General features: G+C 46.6%; 1 protein-coding gene across 6 annotated transcripts; it reads right to left on the reverse strand.

Moving 5' to 3' along the window:
* Positions 1-85: 85 nt before the first annotated feature.
* LOC137381326 (zinc finger protein 45-like) lies at positions 86-14764 on the reverse strand. Of its 6 annotated transcripts, none has more exons than XM_068053733.1 (2): positions 14723-14764; positions 86-1383 (listed from the first exon to the last, which is right to left on the reverse strand). In XM_068053733.1, exon 2 carries the CDS (start codon positions 1050-1052, stop codon positions 210-212), a length of 843 nt encoding a protein of 280 aa, XP_067909834.1. In that variant the 5' UTR covers positions 1053-1383; positions 14723-14764; the 3' UTR covers positions 86-209. The 6 variants fall into 6 exon arrangements, with proteins under 6 accessions (XP_067909834.1, XP_067909833.1, XP_067909832.1 ...); XM_068053732.1 differs by lacking the exon at positions 14723-14764 and adding an exon at positions 14596-14672; XM_068053731.1 differs by lacking the exon at positions 14723-14764 and adding an exon at positions 14530-14666.
* Positions 14765-15601: the final 837 nt, after the last annotated feature.

Here is a 15601-nt window from a genome sequence, read left to right on the forward strand (position 1 = left end):
CAGAACATCAGTTTCCTATCTTAGAGAAACCAAGGACTCAAACATTGCGTGTTTGATGCAAAGCGGATTTATTTAACATATCCGAAATATTAAACTCCAGCCTAGTTACAGGGATTATCAACTGAAATAAACCCCACTGTCAGAATGAACATTGTTCAGTCCTGGATGTGATTAACAGCAGCAATAACAGCAGAATCCAACCCCTGCAGTCACTTGTGAACTCGCTGATGTCTCAGCAGGGCAGATGACTGAGTGAATCCCTTCCCACACTCGGAGCAGGTGAACACCCTCTCCCCAGTGTGAAGTCGCTGGTGTGTCAGCAGGTTGGATGACCGAGTGAAACCCTTCCCACATTCGGGGCAGGTGAATGGCCTCTCCCCTGTATGAACTTGCTGGTGTGTCAGCAGTTGGGATGACTGAGTGAATCTCTTCCCACACACGGAGCAGGTGAACGGCCTCTCCCCAGTGTGAATGCGCTGGTGTGTCAGCAGGTTGGATGCCTGAGGGAATCCCTTCCCACACACGGAGCAGGTGAATGGCCTCTCCCCTGTATGAATTCGCTGGTGTGTCAGCAGGTTGGATAAGCAAGTAAATCCCTTCCCACACACGGAGCAGGTGAATGGCCTCTCCCCATTGTGAACTCGCTGGTGTGTCAGCAAGTTGGTTAAGCAAGTGAATCCCTTCCCACATACAGAGCAGATGAACGGTCTCTCCCCAGTGTGTACTCGCTGATGTGTCTGCAGGAGTGATGGCCGAGTGAATCCCTTCCCACATACGGAGCAAGTAAATGGTCTCTCCCCAGTGTGAACTTGCTGGTGTCTCAGCAGGACTGATGCCCGGGTGAATCCCTTCCCACAGTCAGAGCAGGTGAATGGTCTCTCCCCAGTGTGAGCACGCCGATGAATTTCCAACTTAGATAGATAATTGAATCCCTTCCCACAGTCGGGGCAGGTGAACGGCCTCTCCCCAGTGTGAGTGCGGCGATGAATTTCCAGCTTGGATGGGTAACTGAATCCTTTCCCACAGTCCTGACATTTCCACAGTTTCTCCATGGTGCGGGTATCCTTGTGTCTCTCCTGGTTGGACAATCAGTTGAAGCCTCGGCAACACACAGAACACATGTAAGGTTTCTCTTGGCTGTGAACGGGGCAATGTTTTTTCAGGCTGTGCAACTGGTTAAAGCTCTTTCTGCAGTCAGTGAACTGTAACACTCTCACTTGGCTGTGTGTGTCTCGGTCACTGATGTTTGAAATCTTTTCCCACAGACAGAACTGACAAGTACTTCTCCTTCCACATTCAAAGGTCAATGATGTTCAGGTCCTCATGAACTGAGCGACTCTGATCGATCTCGATGTGATTATTTTGAGTTTCCTTTCTGGTAACCTGTAAAAGGAGTTTCCAAAAGTCATCACTGTCAGTCCAGTATAGAAATTCAGAAGACAATTCTAGTTTCTATGGAACATTCTTTCCTCCCTTGTTCCCCGCAGACATTTTTTGTTATTCTTCCACGGAATGTGAGCATCACTGGCAAGGCCAGCATTTGTTGCCCATCACTACTTGCCCTTGACAACTGGGTAGCTTTCTAGGTTATTTCCGTGGGCAGTTAAGAGTCAACCACATTGCTGTGGGTCTGGAGTTACATGCAGGACAGATCTTCCCAAAATGACATTAATGAGCCATTCAAACTAAAAGAAGTCAAAATAAACAACAAAGTCCCAACAAAAGCATTCAGAACCTCTTCAACTAAACAAGAATGTTGTTCCCAGTGTCAATGAGACACTCCGTACCCTGAAGTGCCCATCAGTCGCAGAAGAGATCATGCATGCCCCCTCTCCAGGGCTACCCGGGCATGACCAAGACCACAGAAGAGAGGCTGGCAGCCAGAGTGACATCCCACCGCCCCCCACCATGGCCCTCGCACATCCTGGACCTGAACATTGCTGTCTTATCCAGGCCCAAGAGCAGGTCCAGAAGTTCCTCCGACTTACCCACCCCGCTCCACACCGAGCGACCAAAGATTAAGAGAGTGGGGCTAAAGTGAGGCTTTTGATAAGGTCCCGCATGCAGAATGGTCACGAAAGTAAAAGCCCATCGGATCCAAGGCAAAGTGGCTACTTGGTTCCAAAATGGGCTCAGAGGCAGGAAGCAAAGGGCAATGGTCAATGGGTGTTTTTGTGACTGGAAGTCTGTTTTCAGTGGGGTTCCGCAGGGCTCAGTACTTGGTCTCTTGCTTTTTGTGGTCCACATCAATAATTTGTACTTGACTGCAGGAGGTATGATTGCAGATGATACCAAGATTGACATTATGGTTGATACTGAAGAAGAAAGCTGTAGACTCCAGGAAGATATTGATGGACTAGTCAGGTGGGAAGAACAGTGGCAAATGGAGTTCAATCTAGAGAAGTATGAAGTAATGTATTTGGGGACAGCTAACAAGGCAAAGGAATACACAATAAATGACACGGAGAAGTTTAGAGGATCAGAGGTACCTTGGTTACTGTCCTCAGATCCCTGAAGGTGGCTGAGCAGGTAGATAAGGTGGTCAAGAAGGCATATGGGCTAATTGCCTTTTTCAGCCAAGACACAAATTATTGTAGGAAGGTTACGCTGGAACCGTATTAAAAAAAAAACTGGTTCGGCCACAGCTGGAACACTGAGTGCAGTTCTGGTCGTTGCACTATAGCAAAAATGTAACAGCATTAAAGGTGATACAGAGCAGAGTCATAGAGACAATTACAGCATAGGAGGAGGCCATTCGATCTATCAGATCCATGGTGGCTCTCCATGGAGCTATCCTGTCAGTCCCACTTCCCTGCTTGATACCTGTAGCCCAGCAAGTTTTTTTTTATTCATTCATGGGATGTGGTCGATGCTGGCCAGGCCAGCATTTATTGCCCATCCCTAATTGCTTGAGAAGGTGGTGGTGAGCTGCCTTCTTGAACCGCTGCAGTCCATTTGGGGTAACTATACCCACAGTGCTGTTAGGAAGGGAGTTCCAGGATTTTGACCCAGCGACAGTGAAGCAATGGCGATATAGTTCCAAGTCAGGACTTGGAGGGGAACTTGCAGGTGGTGGTGTTCCCATGCATTTGCTGCCCTTGTCCTTCTAGTTGGTAGAGGTCGCGGGTTTGAAAGGTGTTGTCGAAGGAGCCTTGGTGCATTGCCGCAGCACATCTTGTAGATGGTACACACTGCTGCCACTGTGCGTCGGTGGTGAAGGGAGTGAATGTTTGTAGATGGGGTGCCAATCAAGCGGGCTGCTTTGTCCTGGATGGTGTCGAGCTTCTTGAGTGTTGTTGGAGCTACACCCATCCAGGCAAGTGGAGAGTATTCCATCAGACTGCTGACTTGTGCCTTGCAGATGGTGGACAGGCTTTGGGGAGTCAGGAGGTGAGATACTCGCCGCAGGACTCCTAGCCTCTGACCTGCTCTTGTAGCCACGGTATTTATATGGCTACTCCAGTTCAGTTTCTGATCAATGGTAGCCCCCAGGATGTTGATAGTGGGGGATTCAGCTATTGTAATGCTGTTGAATGTCAAGGGGAGATAGTTAGATTCTCTCTTGTTGGAGATGGTCATTGCCTGACACTTGTGTGGCACAAATGTTACTTGCCACTTATCAGCCCAAGCCTGGATATTGTCCAGGTTTTGCTGCATTTCTACACTGACTGCTTCAGTATCTGAGGAGTCACGAATGGTGCAGAACATTGTGCAATCATCAGCAAACATCCCCACTTCTGACCTTATGATTGAAGGAAAGTCATTGATGAAGCAGCTGAAGATGGTTGGGCCTAGGACACTACCCTGAGGAACTCCTGCAGTGATGTCCTGGAGCTCAGATGATTGACCTCCAACAACCACAACCATCTTCCTTTGCGCTAGGTATGACTCCAGCCAGCGGAGGGCTTTCCCCGATTCCCATTGACCTCAGTTTTGCTAGGGCTCCTTGATGCCATACTCGGTCAAATGCTGCCTTGATGTCAAGGGCAGTCACTCTTACCTCACCTCTTGAGTTCAGCTCTTTTGTCCACGTTTGAACCAAGGCTGTAATGAGCTCAGGAATGAGTGGCCCTGGCAGAACCCAAACTGAGCGTCACTGAGCAGGTTATTGCTAAGCAAGTGCCGCTTGATGGCACTGTTGATGACACCTTCCATCACTTTACTGATGATTGAGAGTAGGCTGATGGGGCAGTAATTGGCCGGGTTGGACTTGTCCTGCGTTTTGTGTACAGGACATAGCTGGGCAATTTTCCACAGTGCAGGATAGATGCCAGTGTTGTAGCTGTACTGGAACAGCTTGGCTAGGGGCCTTTGTCGTGCTCACTTGAAGTGCAGCGATTGAAAATACAAGAACTCAAATTGAAGTTATAAAAATTGACTTTTTTTTTAAACAAGTGGACAATGTGCTGGAAAAAATGGGCACTGAAGGTCAAAAGACCTAGCCATGTATATTCAAACTGTCTTACTGTCTGGTACGAACAAAAGGATACATTCTAAGCTAAGAGATGTCAACTACACCCATCCTTAACTCAACCATTTTTGAATTGAATAGGTTCTTCTGAAACAAAAAAGGTGAATTAGCCACAACCTGGAACATTGCCAATCACCACAGCGAGGAAGATCTATGTCTCCAACAAAGGCAAGATGTGAGACCATTATGACCTTAAAAGTAGTTCTCTGGAGAGAGAGAGAGAGAGAGAGAGAGAGAGAGAGAGAGAGACAGCGAGACGCAGGAAAAACATCACAAAAGCTTGTCCAGCTGAGGGCTAAGAGAAAATCCTGCAAGACAAAAAGGTGCCCTGCTTGAGTTCTACACTTCAAGTTGTGCAGCAGGGAAGTGAAAGTGATCCTATCTCCAGGCTGAAATTTCAACCAGAGATATCTACAAACAACCCGGACCTACAACTTTAAAGAAGAAATTGACTGTCGAGTAGATTCAACAGGTAACCATGAACCCCAAAAAACCTACCTCACCTCAAACCCTTTACCCTCTTTCCCTATCTCGTGTGTGTGTGCACGCGCGTGAGTGAATGCGTGTACGGTTGCGACCATTTCAGGGGTGAATATTTGCTCAATAAGTAATCTTCTGTTTTAAACCTAAGAAAACCTGTTGCCGCCTGTTAATTTGACAAATAAGACAAAAGGGGTAAAAACCCAAGAAAGAAAAACACTTGTTGTAGTCAGTTGAGAGCTGAACAGCGGGAACAACCCACACCCCTCACCACGTGGCCGTAACACCTTCAAGTGGCCATTCAATTTTGTCTTGAAGTAATTGATTGACTCTGCTTCTCCCAGCCTTGTGGGCAGCGAGTTCAGATCATTACCACCCATTACGTAAAAAAGTGCTTCCACCTACTCCCCTGCAACTCTTGCCCAAAACCTCAATCTATGTCCCCTCATCCTTATCTTTTGGGCCTCCTTATCTCGAGAGACAATGGATACGCGCCTGGAGGTGGTCAGTGGTTTGTGAAGCAGCGCCTGGAGTGGCTATAAAGGCCAATTCTGGAGTGACAGGCTCTTCCACAGGTGCTGCAGAGAAATTTGTTTGTTGGGGCTGTTGCACAGTTGGCTCTCCCCTTGCGCCTCTGTCTTTTTTCCTGCCAACTACTAAGTCTCTTCGACTCGCCACAATTTAGCCCTGTCTTTATGGCTGCCCGCCAGCTCTGGCGAATGCTGGCAACTGACTCCCACGACTTGTGATCAATGTCACACGATTTCATGTCGCGTTTGCAGACGTCTTTATAACGGAGACATGGACGGCCGGTGGGTCTGATACCAGTGGCGAGCTCGCTGTACAATGTGTCTTTGGGGATCCTGCCATCTTCCATGCGGCTCACATGGCCAAGCCATCTCAAGCGCCGCTGACTCAGTAGTGTGTATAAGCTGGGGATGTTGGCCGCTTCAAGGACTTCTGTGTTGGAGATATAGTCCTGCCACCTGATGCCAAGTATTCTCCGAAGGCAGCGAAGATGGAATGAATTGAGACGTCGCTCTTGGCTGGCATACGTTGTCCAGGCCTCGCTGCCGTAGAGCAAGGTACTGAGGACACAGGCCTGATACACTCGGACTATTGTGTTCCGTGTCAGTGCGCCATTTTCCCACACTCTCTTGGCCAGTCTGAACATAGCAGTGGAAGCCTTACCCATGCGCTTGTTGATTTCTGCATCTAGAGACAGGTTACTGGTGATAGTTGAGCCTAGGTAGGTGAACTCTTGAACCACTTCCAGAGCGTGGTCGCCAATATTGATGGATGGAGCATTTCTGACATCCTGCCCCATGATGTTCGTTTTCTTGAGGCTGATGGTTAGGCCAAATTCATTGCAGGCAGACGCAAACCTGTCGATGAGACTCTGCAGGCATTCTTCAGTGTGAGATGTTAAAGCAGCATCGTCAGCAAAGAGGAGTTCTCTGATGAGGACTTTCCGTACTTTGGACTTCGCTCTTAGACGGGCAAGGTTGAACAACCTGCCCCCTGATCTTGTGTGGAGGAAAATTCCTTCTTCAGAGGATTTGAACGCATGTGAAAGCAGCAGGGAGAAGAAAATCCCAAAAAGTGTGGGTGCGAGAACACAGCCCTGTTTCACACCACTCATCCTTATACCATTAGTTAATGGGAACAGCTTTTCCTCAACAAACTCGGTTGGAGACTTGGGCAGAGAAATGGCAGATGGAGTTTAATCCGGATAAATGTGAGGTAATGCATTTTGAAAGGTCTAATGTAGGTGGGAAGTATACAGTAAATGGCAGAACCTTTAGGAGTATTGACAGGCAGAGAGATCTGGGTGTACAGGTCCACAGGTCACTGAAAGTGGCAATGCAGGTGGATAAGGTAGTCAAGAAGGCATAAGGCATGCTTGCCTTCATCAGTCAGGGCATAGAGTATAAAAATTGGCAAGTCATGCTGCAGCTGTACAGAACCTTAGTTAGGCCACACTTAGAATATTGCGTGCAATTCTGGTCACCACACTACCAGAAGGATGTGGAGGCTTTGGAGAGGGTACAGAAGAGGTTTACCAGGATGTTGCCTGGTCTGGACGGCATTAGCTATGAGGAGAGGTTGCATAAACTCGGATTTTTTTCACTGAAACGATGGAGGTGGAGGGGCGGCATGATAGAGGTTTACAACGTTATGAGCGGCATGGACAGAGTGGATAGTCAGAAGCTTTTTCCCAGGGTGAAAGAAAGAGTCAGTTACTAGGGGGCATAGGTTTAAGGTGAGAGGGGCAAAGTTTAGAGGGGATGTGCGAGGCAAGTTCTTTACACAGAGGGTAGTGAGTGCCTGGATCTTGCTGCCGGGGGAGGTGGTGGAAGCAGGTACGATAGTGACGTTTAAGAGGCATCTTGACAAATACATGAATAGGATGGGAATAGAGGGATACGGTCCCCAGAAGTGCAGAAGGTTTTAGTTTAGGCAGGCATCAAGATCGGCGCAGGCTTGGAGGGCCGAATGGCCTGTTGCTGTGCTGTTCTTTGCAAGTCTGTCATAATCTTGTGTATCTCTACTAAATCACGCCTCAATATCCTTTGCTCTAAAGAGAACACAGCTTTTCCAACCTAACCTTGTAACTAAAATTCCCCATCGCTGGAATCATTCTGGTAAATCTCCTCAGCACCTGCTAAAGGACCCTCACATCCTTCCTAAAATGTGGCAATCAGAACTGAATGCAATACTCCCATTGGGGCCTAACCAGAGCTTTAAAAGGTTCAGCATAAATACCCCCGGTTTTGTAGCAGCAACATGGATATGAAATTGGCTGAGTGACAGAAAACAGGGAGCAGTGGTTAATGGATGTTTTTCGGACTGGAGAAAGGTTTGTAGTGGTGTTCCCCAAGGGCTGCTGTTAGGACCTTGCTGTTCCTTATTTCTATTAATGACCTAGACCTTGGTATACAGGGCACCATTTTAAAATTTGCAGATGATACAAAACTTCAAAACGTTGTGAACTGTGGGGAGGATAGTGTAGGACCTCAGAAGGACATCGACAGTTCGGTGGAATGGATAGACAAGTGGCAGATGAAATTTAATGCAGAGAGGTGTGACGTAATTCATTTTGGTAGGAAGAATGTGGAACGACAATTTAAAATAAAGGGTACAATTCTAAAGGGGTGCAAGAACAGAGGGACCTGGGTGTAAACGTGCATAAATCATTGAAGGTGGCAGGACAGGGTAAGACAGCAGTTGGTAGAGCAAACAGCATCCTGGACTTCATGAACAGGGGCATAGAGTACAAAAGCAATGAATTTATGTTAAATTTGTATAGAACACTGGTTCAGCGTCAAATGCAGAATTGTGTCCAGTTCTGGGTGCCACACTTTAGGAAAGATGGTGAAGGCATTGGAGAGTGCAGAAAATGTGTCCAAGAACAGTTCCAGGGATGAGGAACTTCAGTTACATAGATAGGTTGAGAAAGTTGGAACTGTTTTCTTTGAAGAGAAGGTTGAAAGATTTGATAGAGGTATTCAAAATCATGAGGTGTCTGGACAGGGTAGCACGGGAAAAGCTATGCCTATTGGTTGAAGGATCAAGAACAAGAGGGCAGATTCAAATCGAGGTATTCAAGAGGGAATTGGATTGTTATCTGAACAGGAAGAATGTGCAAGGCTACAGGGAGAAGGCCAGGGTGTGACCCTAGGTAAATTGCTCTTTTAGAGAGTTGGCGCAAACAGGATGGGATGAACGTCCTTCTGTGCTGTAACAATTCTGTTATTGTTCTCAATGCCTCTATTTATGAAGCCCAAGATCCCAAATGCTTTACTAACTGCTCTCTCAATATGTCCTGCCACCTTCAAAGAAAAATGCACATGCACCCCAGATCCCTCCATGCTCCTATGCATTCTTTAGAAATGTGCCATTAATTATATATTGCCTCGCTATTCCTTCCGCCAAATGCATCACCCCACACTTGACAGTATTCGATTCCATCTGCCACCTCGCTGCCCATTCTGCTCGCCTATCTATGCCCTTTTGCAGGTAGTTCACATCATCCTCATGGTTTGTCAAACCTCCAAGTTTGGCGTCATGAGCAAATTTTGAAATTCTACTTTGTATTCCATGATATAAGTTACTTACATGTAACAAAAAAGGCACTGACCCTTAGGGAACACCACTGTCGACCGTCCTCCAGTCTGAAAAACAACCATTTACTATGACTTGCTCTTTTCTGTCCTTAAGCTAATTTTTAATCCAATTGGACATTGACCCTCCTTTTCCATCTGCCTCAATTTTATTAACCAGGCTTTTATATCATACCTTATCAAATGTTTTCTTAAAATCCACATATACAACATCCAACACATTCCCTTCATGAACCTCTGTTACTTCATCAAAAAATGTAATTAAATTAGTCAAGCAAGATCTCCCTTTTCCAAATCCACACTGGCTATCCTTAATTAACTCAAACCTCTCTGAGTTGATTTTTTTCCCCTGAATATTGTCTCTAAAACCTTACCCACCATTGATGTTAGATTAACTGGCTTGTAGATGCTCGGGATGTCCTTTCTTAAATAAGGGTGTCACATTTGCCACTCTCCACTCCTCTGGCACCTCCCCAGGGAAGATTGGAAGATTATGGCAAGCACTTCCTTTAGCAACCTGGGATGCAAGCCATCTACCTGAAGCATAGCCAGCCTTTTTCTTTTAAGTACCCCACCACCACCCCACCCAATTTTTACCCTATGCATTGCATCTACTCTCTCTGCTTCTACTGATATTTGGTCAGCCTCCATTGCCTTAGTGAACACTGATACAAAGTACTCATTAAATATAAAAGCAAAATACTGCAGATGCTGGAAATCTGCAAATCCTTCCCTTCTAATATCATGTAAAAGGAGTTTACAAAAGTCATCACTGTCAGTCTAGGATAGAAATTCAGAAGAGACAACATTTCTCTTGGTTTAAGTTTGCTGTGTGTAAATCTTCCCTTCTAGCCCCTATAAAAAGGAGTTTACAAAAACCATCACTGTCAGTCCTGTATAGAAATTCACATAATGCTCTCCACCTGCTTCCGGGCCCAGGATGGCCACGCATGCACCCTACCGCACATTGCCTCCTAGAAAGATGTTATCCTGGGAAGGTATCGGTAACACACCCAAATCTGTCCTGTGAATGTTTGATGGGACAGTGTAGAGGGAGCTTTACGCTGTATTGAACCTGTGGTGCACCTGTCCTGGGAGTGTTTGATGGAACAGCGTAACAGGAACTTTACTCTGTATCTAATCCTTGCTGTACCCTGCCCTGGGAGTTTGATAGGACAGTGCAGTGGTTTAACAATGTGGCCCACCATCACCTTCTCAGTAGGCAACTGCAGCTTGGCAATTTATGCTGGTCTTGCCTGTCACACCCAGATCCCAAGAATGAAGCAAAAAAAATCTGCATATGTGAAATGAATTTAAAACCCCTAAAGAAATACTTGTTACTAAAACAATACTCTTTTATATTGAGTGGTTGGCGTCCGTTTAGCAACCTCATCTCCCCTAGAATCTACCTCCCTTGACAGTCTCACATTGTAAACTGTTGGGCCCGACTGGGCTTAAACGTACTCGGGGTTAAACCCAGCAGCTTCTCCTCCATCTCCACTCTCGTTCAAACTGAAGCAACAAAAAAAGACCTACAGAGGATGTCAGGGACCGACATCCACATCCAACACCCAATGCAATACAAACTGGCTCTTAACTGGTCCATCTGTGTTTCTCGATTCAGTTCTGTGTGCAATGCCCGCAATAAAACAAAAGCAAATTACTGCGGATGCTGGAAATTTGAAATAAAAGGAGAAAATAATGGAAATACTCAGGTCAGGCATCGAGCCACCATAGCCTGTAGCTCAGAGTGGCAAAATGAGGAAGAATGAGGCGAGGCAATGTAGTTCAACACTCACAGCAACCTACAATCCACCTACATTATTGGAATAGGGAGACAGAGTTTAGAAACACTCACTAACATGACTCCTGTAAAACATGCCAGGAGGAAAAGGGGGAGCAGTATGTGTGCCTGCCCTGATATCCCCCCCAGGCCTATCAGTCAAACCCCCCCATTCCATAGCTCAACCTAACAGCTTGCATCTTCCTGTGCCTTGAGCCAGCCCTGCCCAGGTATGGCACAATCCAACCAAGGGGAGTCTTTGTGGAACCAGGGAGTGGGAGAGGGGGGACCTCCTGCCCTGTGCTGTGTTCCAAATGGCACCTCCCTCCCCTCCCCCAGACCCCTTTATAACTGAAATAAAAGCAAAGTACTGCAGATGCTGGAAATTTGAAATAGAAACAAAAAATGCTGGAAATACTCAGCAGGTCTGGCAGCATCTGTGCAGAGAGAAGCAGAGTTAAGATTTCAGGTCAGCTACCTTTCATCAGAACTGGCAAAGGTTAGAAATGTAACAGGTTTTAAGCAAATAAAGCAGGGGTGGGGCAAGAGATAACAAAAGGGAAGGTTGTTGATAGGACTGAGGGTCAAAGAGAATAACTGACAAGGTCATAGAGCAAAAGGTGTGGTGAAAGACAAAGCTTTAGTGCAGCGAGGGTGCTAAATGACAGAATAATGAACAGCCCTGGCCAAAAGCATAAATATGAAAAAAGTGCACAGGCACGTGGTAAAAAAAATGAATGATGAAACAAACTAAAATAAAATAAAAATAAAAAAGGGGGGCCAGTCATGCTCTGAAATTACTGAACTCAATGTTCGTCCACCCCATCACTTCTGATCTGACCCCTTGCAGTGTATTCACTATACCCTCTGACCTTCCCCTCTCTGATGCTGAACATTCTGTACTCAGCAAAGGACTCAGTTTTATCCCCTTATGCCCCCACCTCAGCCCCATTTGCCCAACTCCAGCATTCTACCTCCTCCCTCTCGCCTCCTATGCGCTCTTGATCTTTTCATTGAAAACTGTCATTGAGACATCAGCTATCTCAATTTCACTGCTCCCCTCAATCGTTCTAACCAGTCTCCCTCTGAACCTGCTGCACTCCGTTCTCAGGCCTAACCCTGACAAACCTGCAGACATGGGTGGTCTGTTGTTGTCTGGGGTACCGACCTCTACCTTGCAGAGGCTGAGTGCCAACTCTCAGACACTTCTTCCTACCTACCTCCCCCCCTCCCTGGACCATGACCCCACCACCAAACATCAAGCTACTGTCCACAGGACAGTCAGTGACCTCATCACCGGAGATCTTCCCTCTACAGCTTCCAAACTCAGTCCCGCAACCCCGGACAGCCAGCTTCTACCTCCTTCCGAAAGTCCACAAACAGGATTGTCCTGGAAGACCCATCGTTTCAGCCTGTTCCTGACCCACTGAACTTATTTCTTCCTATCTTGACTATCTTTTCTCCGCTGGTCCAGTCTAGACCACCTAGATCTTCTAACACCCTACGTCATTTTGACAATTTTCAGTTTCCTGGCCCTAACCTCCTCCTATGGACATCCAATCACTCTCCACCTTCACCCCACCACCAGGATGGTTTAAGGGCTCGCCGCTTCTTCCTTGAACAGAGGCCCAACCAGTCCTCATTCACCACCACCGTCCTCTGCCTGGCTGAACTTGTTCTCACATTGAACAACTTTTCCTTCAACTCCACTCACGTCCTTCAAGTCAAAAGTGTTGCTATGGGTATCCGCATGGGTCCCAGTTATGCCTTTTTGTGGGATATGTCAAACATTCCTTGTTCTAGTCCTACTCAGGCCCCCTCCCGCAACTCTTTTACCGGTACGTTGATGACAGTATCGGTGCAGTTTACTGCTCCCGTCCGAACTGGAAAACTTTTATCAACTTTGCTTCCAATTTCCACCCTTCCCTCACCTTACAAAATCCATCCCCGACACTTCCCTTCCTCAACTTCTCTGTCTCCATCTCTGGGGATAGGCTGCCTACTATTATTCATTATAAGCCAACCGACTGCCACAGCTACCTCGACTACACTTTCTCACACCCTGCTTCCTGCAAGGACTCCATTCCATTCTCCCAGTTTCTCCGTCTCAGACACATCTGCTCTGATGATACAACCTTCCACAACAGTGCTTCTTAATTTTTTTTTAATTTTTAGATATACAGCACTGAACCTTCGGCCCACAAATTCTGTGCCGACCAACTACCACCCATTTATACTAACCCTACATTAATCTCATTTTCCCTACCACATCCCCACCTTCCCTCAATTCTCCTACCACCTACCTACACTAGGGGCAATTTATAATGGCCAATTTACCTATCAACCTGCAAGTCTTTGGCTGTGGGAGGAAACCGGAGCACCCGGTGGAAAGCCACACGGTCTCAGGAGAACTTGCAAATTCTGCACAGACAGTACCCAGAACTGAACCCGGGTCGCTGGAGCTATGAGGCTGCGGTGCTAACCACTGCGCCGCTTCTGATAGGGCTTCTTTTTTCCTCATTTGAGGATTCCCCCCCAGTGGTTGACAGGGCGCTCAATTGTGTCCAGCCCGTTTCCCGCATCTCTACCCTCACCCCTTCCCCTCCCTCCCAGAACCGCGACAGGGTTCCCCTTGTCCTCACTTTCCATCCCACCAGCCTCCAAATCTAAAGGATCATCCTCCGCCATTTCCGCCACATCCAGCGTGATGCCACTACCAAACGCATCTTCTCCTCCTCTCCCAGCATTCCGAAGGTACTGAATGCTCCACGACACCCTAGTCCACTCCTCCCATTACCCTCAACACCTAATCCCCTTCCCAAGCAATCACAGGAGGTGTAATACTTGCCCTTTTACCTCCTCGCTTCTCACTATCCAAGGCCCCAAACACTCCTTTTAGGTGAGGCAGCAATTTACTTGTACTTCTTTCAATTTAGTATACTGTATTTGCTGCTCACATTGCGGTCTCCTCCACACCGGGGAGATCAAACACAGATTGGGTGACCACTTTGCAGAACACCTTCACTCAGTCCAAAAACTTGACGCCGAGCTTCCTGTTGCTTGCCATACTCCGCCCCCACCACACTCTCATGCCCACATCTTCTGAACTTGCTGCAGTGTTCCAGTGATCAACGCAAGTTTAAAGAACAGCATCTCATTTACCGATTAGGCATACTACAGCCTGCTGGACTGAACATAGAGTTCACTAATTTCACCTTTTTTATTTTATTTTATATTTTTCTTCTTATTTTAGTTTAGTTTGTTTCATCATTTTTTTTTTACCAGGTGCCTGCCCACTTTTTTTTCAGGTTTTAATAATGAACAGCCCTGGCCAAAAGCACAGTCATTTAACACCCTCGCTGCACTAACGCTTTGTCTTTCACCACACCATTAACATCCCCTTTGCCCATGACCTCAGTCAGTTATTCTGTGACCCTCTGTCCTATTGTTATCTCTTTTGCTTCCCTTTTGTTATCACTTGCCCCACCCCCACTTTATTTGCTTAAAACCTATTACATTTCTAACCTTTGCCACTTCTGATGAAGGGTCACTGACCTGAAACGTTAACTCAGCTTCTCTCTCCACAGATGCTGCCAGACCTGCTGAGTATTTCCAGTATTTTCTGTTTTTATCCATTTATAACTGAGCTAAGTTTTGCCCTTTGATGTTACCGATAATTAATCCTTAGTTCCTCCAAAAGAGCTGGAAAGATAGCGGCTATTAACCCGGCCTGTCACCTGGAGAAACCCTGCAACTGCCGCCCCGCTCCATGCATACGTGGGACCGGGAGCTTCTTATTGTGGATATTGAGACCCACACCGGATGTTTCTGAAAACCTCCTCCCCCCCCCAACCCGCCACTTACCGGCTGCTCAAATATCTCTCTGCGCCATCACTCACGATGCGCATGCCCGAAGCACTATTCAGCACTGCGCATGCTCGAACACTTCAGAAGTGCGCATGCTCCAGACATTCCGGTGCTGCGCATGCTCGAAAGACTTCAGTACATCTTATGTTTCAAACACTGTTGGACACTGCAATAAAAACAGAAAGTGCTGAAAATACTCTGAAGCAGTGTTAACGTTTCAGGTATGTGACCTTTCTCTGTCTCCAGAGATGCTGCCTGACCTGCTGAGTATTTCCAACACTTTCTGTTTTTATTTCAGATTTCCAGCATCTGCAGTATTTTGCTTTTATTTTAGTGTTCAGCACTGTGCCTGCGCACTGGTCTCCCTGTAGCGTGAAGTGGGAACATTTCCAACCATGGAGAATGTTGGGTAAGAACCCTGCCATTGAATATCCCTTTAGAGTGGCAGCTGCATGAGACATTGTAGACAGTGGCGTTTCAGTCGATGAAGCTGCATTTGCGCATGAGCCACTATCCGCCTCTAATCTACCTGTTGCAGATGCGTCTGACCCTGACAGTATTGGTAGGAGTGACAACAAAGTTCTCTCTTCACATTGAGGATACTGTCAAGAAAACATGCTTTGCTGAATGAGTATTTTTAATTCATCGGTTGGAAACCTACATTTAACTTTTAATAAGAAAAGCTGGAATTCTACATTTAACTTTTAAAAAGCTGGCAGACAAGATGGCCACCACAATTTGCATTGAAATACCTCACATTCCAGGGCATTGAAGTAGAGACACATGTCTAAAAGGGTTGCCATCCAGGACAATGGCAAAGACAGTTGAGTAAATTATCTAGGATCACCCTCATTAGCAAGATGTTGAAAGCCATCT

This window comes from Heterodontus francisci, chromosome 22 (assembly GCF_036365525.1).
Source record: "Heterodontus francisci isolate sHetFra1 chromosome 22, sHetFra1.hap1, whole genome shotgun sequence".
Taxonomy (NCBI): Eukaryota; Metazoa; Chordata; class Chondrichthyes; order Heterodontiformes; family Heterodontidae; genus Heterodontus; species Heterodontus francisci.

Coding starts and splice junctions, on each gene's coding strand:
- LOC137381326 (XM_068053733.1), bottom strand. CDS start 1,052: ATGGAGAAACTGTGGAAATGTCAGGACTGTGGGAAAGGATTCAGTTAC.